Source organism: Panthera onca, chromosome B4, assembly GCF_046562875.1.
Source record: "Panthera onca isolate mPanOnc1 chromosome B4, mPanOnc1 haplotype 2, whole genome shotgun sequence".
Classification (NCBI taxonomy): Eukaryota; Metazoa; Chordata; class Mammalia; order Carnivora; family Felidae; genus Panthera; species Panthera onca.
Window position 1 is genome coordinate 36,396,540 of NC_138345.1, and position 17,884 is coordinate 36,414,423.

General features: G+C 35.9%; 1 protein-coding gene across 13 annotated transcripts in view; it reads right to left on the reverse strand.

Annotated features, from left to right (window-relative positions):
- Positions 1–17,884, reverse strand: part of ERC1 (ELKS/RAB6-interacting/CAST family member 1) — a 523,992-nt gene that overhangs the window by 391,742 nt on the left and 114,366 nt on the right. For 6 of the 13 annotated variants that reach the window (XM_078450206.2, XM_078450210.2, XM_078450204.2 and 3 more), the window contains exons 5-7: positions 12,501–12,656; positions 11,146–11,238; positions 7,439–7,606 (exon numbers count right to left, since the gene is read on the reverse strand). In XM_078450206.2, the coding sequence (XP_078306332.1) occupies positions 7,439–7,606; positions 11,146–11,238; positions 12,501–12,656 (417 nt within the window). The remainder of the gene's footprint in view (positions 1–7,438; positions 7,607–11,145; positions 11,239–12,500; positions 12,657–17,884) is intronic. The other 7 variants (XM_078450209.2, XM_060658813.3, XM_078450214.2 and 4 more) reach the window with 2 other exon arrangements.

A 17,884-nucleotide genomic window follows, 5' to 3' on the forward strand; every position in this document is an offset into this window, starting at 1 on the left:
CAGATCTACCCATCTTTTCCTCTTTTTCTTCACTTTAATGTTAGAATAGCTTTATTTGTCAACGTAAGTTTTAAAATTTTTCAATTGTGGTCAAATACACATAACATAAAATTTGCCATCTTCACCATTTTTAAGTGTATAAGTCAATGGTGTTCAGTACATTCACAATGCTGTATTACTAATCTCCATAATTCCCTTCATCTTACGAAACAAAAACTGTTCCATTAAAAAAAAAAAAAAAAAAAAAAAACCTTCTCCATTCTCCCCAGCTCATAGCAACCACCATTCTCCTTCTATCTTTATGAATCTGACTTCTCTAGGTACCACATACAAGTGAAATGATACATTTTTTGTGACTTGTCCATGTAAAACTTAAAGTAAAATGAGTTTCTAAAAAAACACTGCTGAGTATTTTCATTGGAATTGAAAAATATGTAAACACTTATTTGGGGAGAACTGATATCTTACAGTATTAAATCATACCACTTATTGATAACAGATCTCTGAATTTATTTCTTTTTCCTTGTATCCTCTTGTAGAGTCTTGGGCTTTCTTGCTTCTTCTACTTTTTGGAAAACATTAAATATAAAAAATGATTATTTTTTAATGTTTTATAAAGTTCTCCTGGCAAGCCGAGTCACAGGATTTAGAAGGAGATAGGGTTGAGGCTGAATACCATTTTAATTTTCTATAATGATTACTGTTCATGTTTTCTATTAATTCTTGAACCTACTTTGTCATATTTTCCAGAAATGTATTCTTTTGTTCTGTCTTTATAAGCTTATCAGAATATAATTGCTTATAAATGTCTTTTATTATTTTTAAATTGTATGGTGCTAGTAGTTACTTCTTTATCATTCTGTAAGAGACATTCCTATCTGATTAGCCTTTTTAAAACAACACTTAGTTTATTTTATCCTCTACTGATTGCTTACTTAGTATCTGTTACCCTCCATTTTACTGTTTCTTTGGTTTTGTTATTTTTTTCCTAGTTTCCAGACTTATATACTTAGCTTATTTGCATTTATTCTTTATTATTTTCCAATAAACATAAAAACTAGACATTTACCTCTAGATACTAGAGGATTAGTTGTACCCCACAGATTTTCTTTTGCTTTCTGTTCCAGTCTCCTTCAACCCATGGTCATTAAGTAGTATATTTTCAACACTAATTCAAAAAGATACATGCACCCCTATGTTTACTGCAGCATTATTTCCAAAAGCCCAGATATGGAAGTAATCTAAGTGTCCATCAATAGACAAATGGATAAGGAAAACATGATATGTATACAATGAAATATTACACAGCCATAAAAAGGATGAGATCTTGCCATTTGAGACAATATGAATGGGCCTAGAGAATACTATGCTAAGTGAAGTAAGTCAGACTGAGAAAGACAAATACCATATGATTCCACTCCTAAGTGACATTTAAAAACAAAAAAATGAATAAATAAAAAAAGCACAATCAGGCCTATAAATACAGAAGACAAACTGATGGTTGCCAGAGGGCAGGGGAGTGGGGGGTTAGGCAAATTGGGTGAAGGGGAGTGGGAGGTACAGGCTTCTAAATATGGAATAAGTAAGTCACAGGAATAAATGCACAGCATAATGAATACAATGATATTGTAACAGCAACATAATGGAACAGATGGTAACTATACTTGTGGTGGACACAGCATAACATATAAACAAATCACTGAGTTGTACACCTGAAACTTAATGTAATATTATGTGTCGATTATACTAAAAGTACTACATTTTCAGATTCCAAATTTATTTATGGTGCAATTCTTCATTACTGATTTTTTTTTTTTAATTTATTTTTGAGAGAGAGTGTGTGAGTAGGCAAGGGGCACAAAGAGAGGGAACCACAGAATCCAAAGCAGACTCCAGGCTCTGAGCTGTCAGCACAGAGCCAGATGTGGGCTTGACCTCATGAACCATGAGATCATGACATGAACCAAAGTCGGACATTCAACCAACTGAGCCACCCAGACGCCCCTTCATTACTGATTTCTAATTCTGCTACATTGGCGTCAAAGAACACAGTCCAGGTGACTTTAATTCTTGGGAATTTTGACATATCCTCTGTGGCCTAACACATTTGATTTTTATGACTATTCAAGAAGTTCTTAAAAAGTGTTTTCTGTATTTGTTAGTGCAATATTTTACAGAATACCTATTTGAGCTTATTAATGTTATTGAAATTTTCGGAATTGTTTTTTACTTTTGTTTCTTTGATCAAGTTCTGAAAGCAATCTGTACTAATGAGCAACTGCAACTGTTGGTTTCATCTATTTCTCACCACTGTTGTTTTACACACTTAAAGGCAATGCTGTTGGATGCATAAATGTTCACAATCATCTTATTTTCTTGATCTACTGCTCTTTTTATCAGTACCTAACATCGCTCTTTGTGCTTTATAACTTCTTTGCCTTAAAAGATAATTTAATTAATGTTAAAATAAGTGGGAGGGCATATTTTCTTGATAAACCTTTTATTTTTTAAATTTTATCTATTTTTTATTTTTAATTCTGCTATTTTTTGTTTTATGCTTAACTCTTATTGACAAGATATTTCTGTATCTTATTTTTTAGCCCAATTGAGGTCTGTATTTTTTTAAGTTTATTTATTTCTTTAAGTTTATTTATTTATTTTGAGAGAGAGAGGGAGACAGTGCAAGCGGGGGGGGGGGGGGAGTGATAGGGAGGGAGATAGAGAATACCAAGCAGGCTCCACGCTGACAGCACAGAGCCCGATGCAGAGCTTGAACCCACGAACTGTGAGATCATGACCTGAGCTGAAACCAAGAGTTGGATGCTTAACTGACTGAGCCACCCAGGCACCTCGAGGTCTGTATTTTAATCTACGTTTAACTCATTGCATATATTGCCTTTCCCATATTCATACAATTTTGGCCAACATTTTTGGTGTCTACATACCATCTTGTTTCTCCCCATCCTCACTGCCTCATTCTTTTCTATTCTCCACTAGATAGACTAAATTTTATACTGAAGATTTGAAATTTATACACTGTTTTTATTCTCCTAGTATATTAACAGCAATACTTAACACTTATGTTTTCCTGGCATTTTCTCAAGTTTATCATTATTAGCATCTCCACAAACAAGACACGTTCACCACTGTGAATGGTGCTAATTCACCACTGGAGTTGGAAGACTGGTGGTGGTGGCAGGAAGCCCCCCAGATCTGAAAGCCTCTGGTATAGTAATATGTACCTCTACTCTGCCAACACTCTTTCTCTAAAATGATCTTCTACTCAGGTATAGAGAGAATGAGAAGGAAGAAGGGGCACTCAGAAGCTAGACAGGCCATCTTCACAAGCTCACTTGAATACCACACCAATGTTATACTGCAGTACCTGCCCCCACCACTACCCCATGACTCATACCTGGCTAAACACTGCTCACAATGGTAATGGAACAATGATCCACCTAGAACACTGGGAGAGAAACAGTCACTGAAAAATATCCCAAACCACCACATGATGCCAAGTCCTCCTTTATTCTGAGTTGTTTCATATATACACATATATTCAGATTCCACACAAGGAGGCATTATAGCATTATGATCAAGAACATAAGTTTCGGAGTTTCAATTGATCAGACTCTGAATCCCAGGCAGTAAGTCATGTAACCTCCATCTCTCCAAGCTTCAGTGTGCCACCTATAAAACATTATGACAATTCTTATTTGCTAGAAGATTACTGTAATGCTAACTAAGAAAATGAAAGAAAGTATACACCCCTGCATGATATGCAGAAAGCATTTAATGTTAGGTATTATCAAATATGTTTTTTAACTAGATTATCTCTCAAATGCACTCTAGCCCTAAGGGTGTATTACTAACTCTAAATATACTGGGGAAGTCAAAACTCTAGTTTGAAGAGCACAGCATATTGGGGTGCTTGGTTGGGAATGCAAGCAGAAGGTGCATGTCAAACAACAATGCCTAAGCTCCAGTGCCTAAACATGCTAGAGCCTGGGCAGTTCTTTACTTTGTGCTGGATGCTGAGTCTCTGACCAACTATGAAAGAAAAGTCACTTCCTATAAACTGTCAGTAAGAAATGGATGATACCATTCACCTGTAATAAACAGAACTCTAGGGACACCTGGGTGTCATCTGATATTTGATTTTGGCTCAGGTCATGATCTCAGAGTTTATGAGATCAAGCTCTGCACTGAGCATGGAGCCTGCTTGGGATTCATTCTCTCTCTCTCTCTCTCTCTCTCTCTCTGCCCCTACCCCGCTTGTGTGTATGGGCATACTCTCTTTCTCTCTCTCAAAATAAACATTAAAAAAATAAAAAATAAATAGAATTCTAAAATTAAATGTTCTGGAAAACAAAAAAATTGTACTGCTTTGAGGCAATAAGGCTTCCATTATTTTAACATACTGATAAAATCAGCTCTGCTCATTGAGAACTCAAACAAAATAAATTCATTGTAAAGTCCACGGTATGTCATCAAGACTTAGAAACAAGAAAGTGGGCATAAAATAGAAAATTTATTGAAAATATTATATTATAATTTCCTGAAAGTCCCAGGGTATTAGTGAGAGTGGCCCCAAGTGCCAATCAAAAGTAATGTGCTAATTTAAAACTTCATGTAACTCTCAACAATAAAAACAACAATCCTTATCTTACCTAATCCATACCATTAATGTGAGGATCACATAAAACAACAGAGATCAAATAAAAGTGCTTATAAATATTTAAAAATATTTGAAATCCACTGGCATTTAATAATTCCCTCTAAATTCAGAGGAGAGCTACATAATTAAACATCTATTCTAGCCACAAAAACCTTAGGAAGCTGGTACTATCATTATCCTCATTTACAGATGAGGAAATAAAGGATTAAAGATGTAAAGTAATTCATCCAACATCACATAACTAATGAACACAGACAGTTGCATTTCAAATTTAGGTCTGACTCCAAAGCCCATGGTTTTAACCACTATGTTACTAGATCCAGACCACTTCTGTGAAGGTTAACAGATTAGAAGAGATGTTCATAAAACAGGAGCAATTCCAGAGATACTATATATATTGTACACTGCCCATCACAAGAGGGCCTCATTCCCTGGACCATGAACAGGAAAAAAAAAAAAGAAAAGAAAAAAATCAGGTCCTTTCCCATATCCCCATTTTACTTTAAGGATTTTTAAAAACTCCTTGATCCATGTTCTTTTTCACACACGCTTAGCGATGTGAGCATTAGATCAAAGTCCAAGACAGCTGAAGAAATGAGAACTAGATCAGTTAAGAGCAAATTACAGAAAATATATGAGAATTTGTTCAAAGAGCTGGTTCAAACTGCCTTTTATTGGGCTCTCATGAGAAAGATGCTTTGGAAAAAGTGACCCTGGTCAAATGTCACCAAAGTAATTTGAGAAAAAAAGTACATGCTAACAAATAGGCATATCACATTCATATAATCATCCTAGATTCAAAAGGACATTAGCTTTTACACTGTCATCCTTTTGGATGAGATAGTCATATTTGAGCAATTTGTCCTAGTAACTTATAGGGGTAATCACTGAAACTCAGTTACTTCCATAATGGCTAAAAACAAATATAAGAACCATTCAAGAATGACCACAAATAGTCTTTAGTCTCTATGGTACAAGAAATCAATCACAAGCCCATCTGTGTGAGACCTAGCGAATAAGAACATTATTTGAGAGGGGTACAAAGAAAAGGATGGATTGCCAAGAGGAAAAAGTAATTTATTATCGACTGTGACAAGCTTTTAAATGTTTGCATTATCATTAACCAACTGCCTGGTTCTCTGATTCACACACCTGCAACCACCAGCCAATGCTATCACAGTAGTAAACTTGGACATAGGCTCACCTCTAAAACACTGGCACCCTCTTCTGACCTTTTTGCAGTACTGCATGCACACCAGTTACTGGGGTGAAAAATTCTAATAAAGCCATTAGTAATTTTGCAGGTAACATTTTCCAGATAATTTTATATTTGTAATTCCCTGGATGAACATAAAATTAGCTAAATAAACATATGAAATTGCATATCTTTTAAACAAACTTTATGCCAATGAAGAGAAAACCAACTGTGTTCTCTTAATATTTTCAGAGATTATATATTAGCTGATTTTATTACAATAGCTATAATGATGACAATAACGAATAGACAAAGATTTTATTGCGTGCCAGGCACTAGGCTGATGAGGCAGACACTCCTACTCTTGTCATCTTACAGATGTGGGGAAAGTGAGGCACAATGAAGTTAAATAACCCAGGATCATGTACCTGAGAATAAGTGGTAAAGCTGAATTTCAAACTATGGCCCTGCAGCCAAAATCTAATTTTATCCAAAATATCCCTGTGAGGGAAAATGAAGTTATCATGATAACATGAGACATGACTGAAATAGAAACAGTATAGGTTATAAGGAAAATTACAAACATATCATCCAAATCCCTCATTTTCAGCAAAGTCCCAAACTGTACAAAAATAAAATATTACATGAAAGAGTTTTGGCCATTTACCCATTCCTCCTCACTTGAAGATTCTCAATCTTCTGGGTCTATGTTTTTATACCTTCTTTTTACTCCTAATTCCTCTTTTCCCTTTTCTCTAACTATGCCCTTATTTACTTATCTGGTTCTTTAAATGAAAAGAAAAAAACTAATCCACATTGTATGCCTTTTCTTCTATAAAGCAGAACTACTTACCTATTTCTACCTAAATTCCCTATTTCACTATATCTTTAAAAAAATATTTAAGATAGTAAATCAAAATAACATCATGAATTCCTTCTCTTTGATCATTACAATTATGACAGATTCTCATCTGTATGGAATTATTTAGGGTATTCCTACCTAAAATCAGGGCTGAAAAACTGAATAATCTAAGATCTCTAAAAATAATAACTTGATTTTCACACAGGATACGAAGGCACATCATCTAACTATCTATGATTCAAAACAAGATCTATCTAAAACACTTCTAGATTCTGCAGTTTGCCTACATAAAGCTATTCATTATATCAAAAATTAAGAACACTTAATAATCTAAACACAGGGTAACCAAGGTCACTGTCATTCACGACTAGAAAATTCACATGGGTCAGAACAAAATACTCATTTAGATTTCTTTTTAACAACTACCGTTACATTTCATAATGTTAGAAGCACAAACTTAGGGAACATCTAAAGAATTAAAAACATACACAAACTGCACCAGATTTAATTTATTAGATCTAAGAACTGAAACAAGATAGTTACATTTTTACTACAGTAACTGATCACACTGCTAAAGAATTAATCATTACATTATTCATATCTCCCAAATCTAACAAAAACAGCACAGGTAAAGGTGCCAAGGAATTGGAACGTGAAAGGTGCCAAGGAATTGGCTCCCTGAAAATTCCAGAATTCATTTTACCTCGGTCTGTAGGATGGCAGCCCTTTGTTCTTTAGCAGTCAAGGACTCCTTCAGCACTTCAATGTGTTGCTTACTGTCTGAAAACTGGTTTGTGAGTGTTTCTAGCTTTGTCTGTAGGGCTAGTAGTTCTGTGTCCTTTCTGGACAGCTCCTGCTTCACCTGACCAATCTAGAGGAAAAAACAGAACATTGTAAGTAAAAAAGAAATGAAACAATCACCTCTGATCTGAATCTTTTTGACAGATCTGAGTCACAAAATACTAACTATAGCATTAGTTTTATGACAAAACACAATTTATCTTTTTGTATCACCTAATCTTGGATAACCACCCACCACAAAAAACAACAACAACAACAAAAAAACAAAAACAAAAAAAACAGGTTTTCAACAAATAGGGATATCCCAGTTTTCAATTATTGTGTTTCCTAAATACTCTTCAAAATCTCTTAGAAAAAGAATAGACAGAGAAAAATCCCAATTAGACTACTATGAGATAGCAGGAAGCACCTGAATACTATTGTGCTGATCAGTTTTCATTTTATTAAGTCAGACCTCTTAAAACATAAAGCAGGATTAGTGTAGATGTAAAACAGAAGGAAAAAAGAAAACCTCCTAGCATTGCCATTTAAAGCGAAATTTGAAAGCTGCTGCTAGTATACTTTTTATTTTTTCATTCACAAACAAAAGTTTACATAAAATCCTTATCTTAAAAAGCCACCATTAGTGTTTTAAGGCATTATAAACCTGTGCCTTTTAGAAATCACATAATTTTGAGGAGTTAGAGATACTGACCTAAAAAAAGATTCCACCAACAAAGTTCTATCATCTACAACATGTCGTATGAACTAGGTGGATAAAAGTATATGACTTAAATGCATAAAAGCTCAGCCATAAGAATCTACATGTGTAATTTGAATCTGAATTATCTGACAGAAAATCCGTAAGTCAAGAGGCATCCATTCATTCTCCCATAAATTTCTCATCTTAACTTTAAAAAATTTTTATTTCAAACATCTCATTTACATCTAAGAATTTTCTAAATAGGCTCTTATTGTAAATGTACAACAAATAAACAAAAATCAGAATTGCTTTTACATTCTGTCTAGTGCCTAGCAAGGTAGCTAGCTGTGCACTAACAGATTAATGACCAGAAGTATAAATCCCATAAGAAGTCCATAATTTATTTCAGCATTACTGATGAAACGAAAAGTACTTTGTATTTTTTTACATCTACAGAATCTGTACTATAATAATCTGAGGTATAAAGGACAATTTTGAGAACAATTTCACATGAGGAAGTGTGAAATAAATATTACTTTAATTAAAATTAGACTTTTGGGACGCCTGGGTGGCTCAGGTAGTTAAGTGACTGACTTCAACCCAGATCATGATTTTGCAGTTCATGAATTTGAGCTCCATGTCAAGCTCTGTGCTGACAGCTCAGAGCCTGGGGCCTGCTTCAGATTCTATGTCTCTCTCTCTCTCTCTGCCCCTCCCCTGCTCATGCTTTGTCTCTCTCTCTCTCTCTCTCAAAAATAAATAAAAATATTTTAAAAATAAAAAATAAATTAAAATTAGACTTTAAGGAGCACTAAAAATTAATTTCTAATTTACTCTTCTTGCTTAGCAACAAGACAAGCCTTTTCTCATATGCATGAAAATTCTATTTGCAGATTTAATTAATTATTCATTCATTCAACAAATATTTCTATATGTTTATTGTATGCAAACTACTATAGGATACTAAGAATGTCAGTGGAAGATAATTGTAAATGGCAGCTATCTTCATCCTGTAATATACAGATGTACCCTGAGTTACCACATACTGTAATGCTGTGGCATCTTTCATGACATCCCTTTCCTAACAAAAAACACATATTAGTATTTTTCTATCCTTAACATACAGGTTGCACTAAAAATACACTTATGGTATGAATTGATTAGGAGAAATGTTTAAAATTTTATCACTTCCTCAGCTAAAGAACTATTACGGCTTAAAGATTACTCAAATTTCCAACTACTTCCAATCATGTGATTAAAAATAAATATAAAATCCTTGTTTCCTCAGCATCTACATTTTTAAATAATCTTCAAATATTACTATATTGACCATAAAGAATGAAAAAGGAAGAAAATATTCTAAATGGAAAGCAGAGTTTAGAAGCACACATTTTCCATAAAAGTTAGGAGCACAAGGCTTTGCAATCACACCTGAGGATAAGTGTGTCTTTGAGTAATTACCTCTCTAAGTCTTGTTTTCCTAATCAGTAAAATGGAGCAAGTAAACTAATGTTACTGTATTTAGACATTAAATAAAATAATGTATGGAATGTGCTTATCCTGTTGCTTGGTATAACAAAGAAATATTTATAATAGGTAAGGAAAAAAAAAGTAAAGTTATAGATCAACTACTCCTCTAGATAATACAGTTACTGTAAACCAAAACCAAATTAGTCCCTTTTAGACAAAATATGTCACTTTATTATCTGTATTATAAAGTGGTCCATAAATAGCAAAAATATCAAATTAGCACAAGTTTTGTTTTGTTTGGTTTTGTTTTAATAATGCTGCATTCCTGTCTTATCCCACAATTACTTTCAGGAGCAGTTTTTCCTGACATTTGTGTGACATATGTGCACATGGCCTAGCCACAGAGCAGTAAGTAGACTGAAGAGCTTACCAGCACGGGTTCTGGAATCAGACTGCTTACATAAAAACCAAACTCTGCCCCTTACTAACTATATATTTTTTTTTAATTTAAATTTTAGTTAACATACAGTGCGATACTGGTTTCAGGCACTAGTTATATTTCCTAAGCACCACTCTGTTACCTCAGTTTCCTCATCTATAATTTGGGGGTGATAATATACCTACCTTAGCAGGTTATAAATGCTTACTTACATGTTAGCTACTTTATTATTTTTTTATTGTATTTTGAAATGGAATTTAAGTTCTTTAAACAGAAGATTAAACTAGATTTAGACACTTAAAGTATGTTTCATGCTAATTCTAATTTACTAGATAACTCTAAGCAAATCACTTTCTATATATCTGTTCTAAAAAAAGTAACATCTGTTGTAAAATCACCTAATGGTGACTTAAAGATAATACATATGAAGTTAAAGCACTTTACTCAAGAATTTCAAATTCTACGAGAGTCGATATTAAAAGTTCTCATCACAAGAAGAAAATAAAATTGTAACTATGCATGGGTACTATGTAGGATGTTAACTAGACTTACTGTAGAGGTCAGATAGATAGACAGATCTCAAATCATTATGTTGTACATGTATCAATTATACCTCACTTTTAAAAAAAAGAATTTTAAATTCAGATAAACACTACAACCTAGAATATCTACATATTCTTATACCAAAGAAGAGAGATCATCATTCATATAAACAGCAAGTATCTACAAAAGGAAAGGACTTAAGAAAAAACAAATTTTGAAGTACAATCCATACAGTGACAAAAGCAACAATAAAGAACCAGATATAGGGCTTCCAGAACATGTGAAGGCTCACTGCACACAAAGTGACATATGGGTCAAACTGGTGAACATGAGTCGGTTAAAGAGCAGAGCAGGCTGGTTAGTGCTAGTATTGGGCAAAGCTGCCAACCAAAGAGAATGAAAGTATAAGCCACCCAGAAGCCAGAGCCAGCAGGGTCCCACTGTGGGATCACTGCTCACAAAGAGTAAATCTTACGGCAAAGACCTCAGCCTGAAGACCAGCCGCTCTCTTTTTCAGCTCCTCCCCTTGAGCCTCTTTCGAACTTAGCTCCTCCTTCAGTTGTTCTACCTGTCACGACATTGTTATTCTTTTTCACTTATGTGTCAATTTAGGTATTATCTGCTTTTCAGCCAGAGCAGTAACTGGAAATGACAATAATTTAAATAACACAATCAAATCTGTTCCCTTAATTCCCTCTTCAAAGCACCCTAGATGATTCTCTATTTTCATTCACAGGATTTTTTAAATGGACTCAAATGTGCCCATCAGCAAATGGAAAGCAGAAATTATACTGTAGCATATTTTGTTCTCAAATTAGCGTGAAAAATACAAACTAACAGAAAGTTGGATATGTGAATTGTTAAGTTCTAAAATTAACATAAATTGTCAATAGTCACTGATAACAGATTCTTAAAATAATAAAGGAATATTTTACAGACTTTTATGCCAGGTATGGATACCACAGCAAGAAACTAGAAACCAGAGAGGGAGTTAGAATAATGGTGTATCATTCCTTTATAGTTTTCTGTTCTGAGAAACTGGCGAACTAATACAATTGGGATGCAGGAGGTATTTATTTTCTAGCTAATATTTTATCATCACAATTAGATTTTTAATTAAACCAAAACAAACCTAGCAAATTGATAGCCGTAATAAACTAGATCTTCCAATTTGCCTAAATAGGTATAGAATCAAACTAAATGGCTTTGGATCTAAGGAAAAAATATTGTGCCTAGTTAATACATATGAACTGACATGTCTCTCTGGTAGGTATCCTACTATAGATATATCAGAAGTACACATGGGAAACAATAAACCTGATACAAATGGATCTTTTCTAGGGAACGGACCAAAGGGCCTTCCTTTTTATGTAACTGTATTTGAAGGGAAAACATGATTTAAGCCATTTCAGGGGAAAAAAAAAAAAAAAAAAAAAGGTAGGGGGACTGGGTTCAGCCTCTCAGGGTTTGACTATTAAAATACAACTACACAAGAGGTAAAGAACTTGGTGTCTCATGTTCTGAGAAAAACTCAATTTGATGGAATTTATTGAATCACCTCTGAAGTACTAACAGATATAAATGTTAAACTGTGACAATACATTATCAGCATTATACAATGAATAATTTTCTTTTAAGGGAAAACTTGAAATAACTATTTATCAGTAATTCTAACTTTAATTCTGGGAAAGTTCAATTCGAAAGAATTATAAGTCTTCTTCCCTGAAGTTTGATAAAACAATGTGAAGCTCTTCATCATCACTAAGGAAACAGAAATATGTATCAACTTCTCAAACCTCTTTTAAAAATTACAGTATCACACACCATTACCTTATTTTTCATAAATTTAGAATGGCTCCGATAGACCTCCATTTGTTTCATTTCTTCCTCCCGTTCTTCAGTACTCAAGGCTCCATTTGATTTCAGCATTTGAATTTCCTCTTCCAAGTCTCGGAGTCCACGCTCCATAGAGGAAATTTTTGAATCCTGAAGACAATGGAAGATTTAGACATTATTCACAAAGAATCAGAGAAGTTGAAAATCTCAGTCTTTACAGATGTTGAATTCAATAAAGATAAATATGCAGGAAAACTGCTGTCTAGCAACTGGTGTCTTGCTTCTAAATTAATATATCCTTTATGGCCACTTAGGTGAAAGGAAGATAGCTCGTACCTATAATATGATTTTTCCTCTGTCTCCTCCTCCAGTCTGCACCCTTTTGTTTAAAGTTGAGAGTATATGGGCGCCTGGGTGGCTCAGTTGGCTGGGCATCCGACTTTGGCTCAGGTCATGATCTCACAATTCGTGGGTTCGAGCCCCACGTCAGGCTCTGTGCTGACAGCTCAGAGCCTGGAGCCTGCTCCGGATTCTGTGTTTCCCTCTTTCTTTGCCCCTCCCCTGTTCACACTCTCTCTCTCTCTCAAAAAATAAACATTAAAAAAAATGTTTTTAAATAATAAACATTTAAAAAAAATTTAATGGAGTCCACCCTCTCAAACCCTGCTGCTACTTTATCAACTAAGATTATGTAATATTCTAAATACTTGGTTGTCATTTCAACAATCTTCACTAGTAGAGTCCATCTTAAGAAACCACTCACTTTGCTCCTCTATAAGAAGCTACTCCTCAAATGTTCAAGTTTTAGCATAAGATTCAATAAACTCAGTCACATCTTCATGCTCCACTTCTGATTCTAGTTCTCTTGCTATATCTACTCCATTTGCAGCTCTTCTTCCACTGAAGTTTTGGACCCCTCACAGTCATCCAAGAGGGTTGGAATCAACTTCTTCCAAACTCCTGTTCAGGTTGATATTTTTACTTCTTCCCATGAATCACAAATGTTCTTACTGGCATCAGGAATGGCAAATCCTTTCCATAAGGTTTTCAATTTACGTGGCCCAGATCTTTCATAGGAATCACTATCTATGGCAGCTGTAGCCTCACAAATATATTTCTTAAATAATAATACCTGAAAGTCAAAATGACTCCCTGATCCATGGGCTGCAGAATGAATATTTTGTCAGTATGCATGCAAACAACAATAATCTCTTTGTACATCTCCATTAGAGCTCTTCAGTGAGCAGGTGCATTGTCAATTGAACAGCCATATTTTTAAGGCAATCTTTCTCTCTGTAGTAGGTCCCAACAAGCGGGCTTAAAATATTCAGTAAACTATGCTGCAAACAGATGCGCTGCCATCTAGGCTTTGTTTACAGAGCACAGCCAGAGTAGAATCAGCATAATTCTTAAGGCCCTCGGAGTTTTTGGAATGATAAATGAGCACTGGCTTCAACTTAAATGTCACCGGCTGAGTTAGCCCCTAACAAGAGAGCCAGCCTATCTTTTGAAGCTTTGAAGCCAGATACTGACTTCTCCTCTAGCTATGAAAGTCCTAAATGGTTTCTTCTTCCAATAGAAAGCTGTTTCATATAGGGGTGCCTGGGTGGCTCAGTTGGTTAAGCATTTGACTTCGGCTCAGGTCATGATCTCACAGTTTGTGGGTTTGGGCTCTGCGTCAGGCTCTGTGCTGACAGCTCAGAGCCTGGAGCCTGCTTCAGATTCTGTGTCTCCCTCTCTCCCTGTCCCTCCTCTGCTTGTGCGCTCTCTCACTCTTGCTCTCGCTCTCTCTCTCAAAATAAATAAGCATTAACAATTTTTTAATTAACAATAAAAAAAAAGGAAGTTGTTTCATTTACATTGAAAATCTGTTGTTTAGTGGAGTCACCTTTATCAATGATCTTAACTAGGTCTTCTGGATAATTTGCTACACCTTCTCCATCAGTACCTGCTCTTTTTTTTTACCTTGCACTTTTATGTTATGGAAATGGCTTCTTTCCTTAAACCTCATGAACCAACCTCTGTTGGTTCAAACTTTTCTTCTGCAGCTTCCTCACCTCTTTCACCCTTCACAGAACTGAAGAGACTTAGAGCCTTGTGCTGGATTAGGCTTTGGCTTAAGTGAACATTGTAGCTGGTTTTATCTTCTATCCAGACCACTAATACTTTCTCCATATGAGCAATAAGGTTGTTTAACTTTCTTATCATTCGTGTGTTCACTAGAGTAGAACCTTTCGTTTCCTTCAAGAACTTTTCCTCTGCATTCACAATTTGGCTGTTTGGTGCAAGAGGTCTGGCTTTCAATCTATCTCAGCTTTGGACATGCCTTTCTCACTAAGCTTAATCATTTCTAGCTTTTGATTTAAAGTGAGAGATATGAGCCTCTTTTCACTTGAACACTCAGAGACCACTGCAGGGTTATTATTTGGCCTAATTTCAGTATCGTTGTGTCTCAGGGACTAGGGAGGCCCAAGGAGAGGGAGAGAGACGGGGGAACAGCAGGTCAGTGGAATAGGCAGAATGAACACATTTCTCAAGTTTGCCATCTTATATGTGCACAGTTTGTGGCACCCCAAAACATTCAGTAGTAATATCAAAGACCACTGATCACAGATCACCAGAACAGTAATGAAGAAGTTTGAAATATTGAGAGAATTACTAAAATGTGACACAGAGACACGAAGTGAGCAAATGCTATTGGAAAAACAGTGCCAAAAGACCTGCTTGATGCAGGGGTGCCATAAACCTTCAATTTGTAAAAAATACAGTTTCTGCAAAACACAATAAAGTGAAGCAATAAAACGAGGTATGCCTGTAAACTATTTCAATTGCACTATCTGAAAATTCACCTTTAACATTATTATAAATCTTCCTAGAAAGATCAGGATGTAGTCCCTTAAGAATAACTAAAGAAGCACCTGGGTGGCCCAGTCGGTTGAGCATCCAGCTCTTGATTTTGGCTCAGGTCCTGAACTCACAGTTTGTGGGACCAAGCCCCACATCAGGCTCCATGCTGACAGCACAGAGTGATTCTCTCTCCCTTTCTCTCTGCCCCCCCGCCAAAACAAATAAACTTAAAAAAAAAAAAGAATAATAACTGAAATACTAGGCATACACATGCGACTAACCTGCAAATGAAATGTGGTTTACCTCTGACATTAGTTTTGGGAGGGGAAGATGGATAATGAAAGGGAGCCAGTGGAAAGAAGGAGTGTATTTCTAGCATCACTGGTGCTTCACACAAGACAAAATCACCTCCAGCAATCAACTCAAGCTCCACACATCACACAGACAGCCTCTAACTCTACAAAGCCGCCATAAGGCCCCCAAGACACATTATCCATTTTCTCCTCTAACTCCAACACAAACACATGGGCAGCTCTTGACCAAATCAGCACCCTCACTACCAAATCATGTCCCATAAAAGTTCCTCCCCAAAAGGGACCAAACTGTAACTGAAAGTCACGAAGAAGGCACTGACTGCCCAGATAAGAGACGTGGCAGGCTACTCGCTGAAATCAGGACAGAAAAGTAGTATCTGATATGCTCAACTAATTCTAGCACCAACTCAATCAGACTGAGACTGGGTTTATTTGAGAACAGTCCTTCTAACAAGGTTTCTTACTCCTACAATGTATAATAACTAAGTAAATAAATTCCTTTTCATCTTACGACTCTGTACTTCCCCAGCTCTGGGTCTCCCCATCATTAATCAGCCAATTCCACTAACCTATTGAAATCCCCTGTTGCTTGCTAAATTTCCCAAATCCTCACTTTTTCTTTTGCAAAAGTTGTCTCCCTACCCCAAGTAAAACCTGGCTTTCCAAAAGGATGTAATTTCCCTGAACTCTCTACAATGAGGGTCACTAATCCCCCAGTACCAGAAAGGAGCAGGGGAAAAAGTATAGGCAACCTCCCAGTTCCTCAATGCTGCTCCCTTTATTTTACAGCTCATACTCCTTTTCACTCTACCCCCTCCTCACTACTTCCCCATCCCTCTTGGCCATTAGAAAAACGTCTTTGGCACCTGGCTCACAATCAATCTTCCCTTCAAATGCCACTCTTGCCATCATCCTAGGATTTCAATGTCTGAATTTCAATGACCTCAACCACCAGTCCACTTCAGCTATCCAGTCGACAGGACTACCCTCTGGATCCTATCATCACCCAGGCCTATTGCAGGCTTCTCCCCAGGCCTAGTGCACCATCATCCTCTATTTGCCATTCCTCAACCTCACAGAGATCTTCACCTCACTAATGGTCACATTTTCTCCCAACCTGTCAGTACAGTCTGAATTCTCTTCCTTTCTATCCACACTACATTCTTGGACTGATCATGCAAACTCCTCTCTCACCATCATCCTCAATTCATGTGCATTCCAATAATTCTGCCATTATCTACCTAGCAAAACTGTAACCTATAGCAGTACAGTAATTCTTCCCTGTTCCTCCACTGCGAAAGGAAAAAGGAAAAAAATTAGAGGAGGAGGAAGCAGAAGGGGAAGTGGAGAAGGAGAAGATGGAAGGAGGGAAGAAAGCAAGAGAAGGAAGGTGAAGGCAAAGATAGGAGGAAGAGGAGGAAGAAAAGGCGGAAGAGAGAAAAAAGAAAACTACATCACCTTGAAGATAGTTGGGCTCTTTTACTGTCTATCAATCATCTTCTTTTCCCATTTCCCCCCAAGACTATTCTAGATCTTCATAATTCTCTCAGGATCATGCCACACTCTCAGCAACTCAACTATTTCAGCTGTGATTTCAGGATAGCATCCACCTGACCCAACTGGGCCACCATTATCTCAGGCTTTCTTAACAGAATGGCCGAAAGTTAACACAACTTAAAATAGCTCCACTGCCTGTTAATTATTACACTTCCCCATTCTATCAAAAGGGAAGTAAAAGAATTTTGGAAACATAGGTATATTCATGTGTTTTATTCTTACTTTTCAACAGGGCTCAGGAAATAAAACATACAAATAGATTTGTGGGAAATAAGAACATACAATTGAACCTTTCTAAAGACTCTTTACAAGATTATGTTCAAGACTACTTACTAATTGCCTAACTACAAAGAACCCAGAATTCCACTAATTCAGAATTTGTTTGGTAAATCTTTCCCCACTGGAAATAAAAATACACACAAATAAACAAAATTTTAGAATGAAATCATTTAAATTCAGAGAGAAATTCTTACAACCGTACTTAAGCATCTCTCTACATAAAACTATATACTAATAACTAAATATTCTTGTCATACCAACAACTATTGAATAAAGGCCCACAAAACAAAAACAGTGTCAAACTTTTTAGGGAATAGGAAGAAGCTAAGATTTAGGGAATATGAAGAAGCTAAGACTTACCTATAAGTCTTTCAGCTTTTG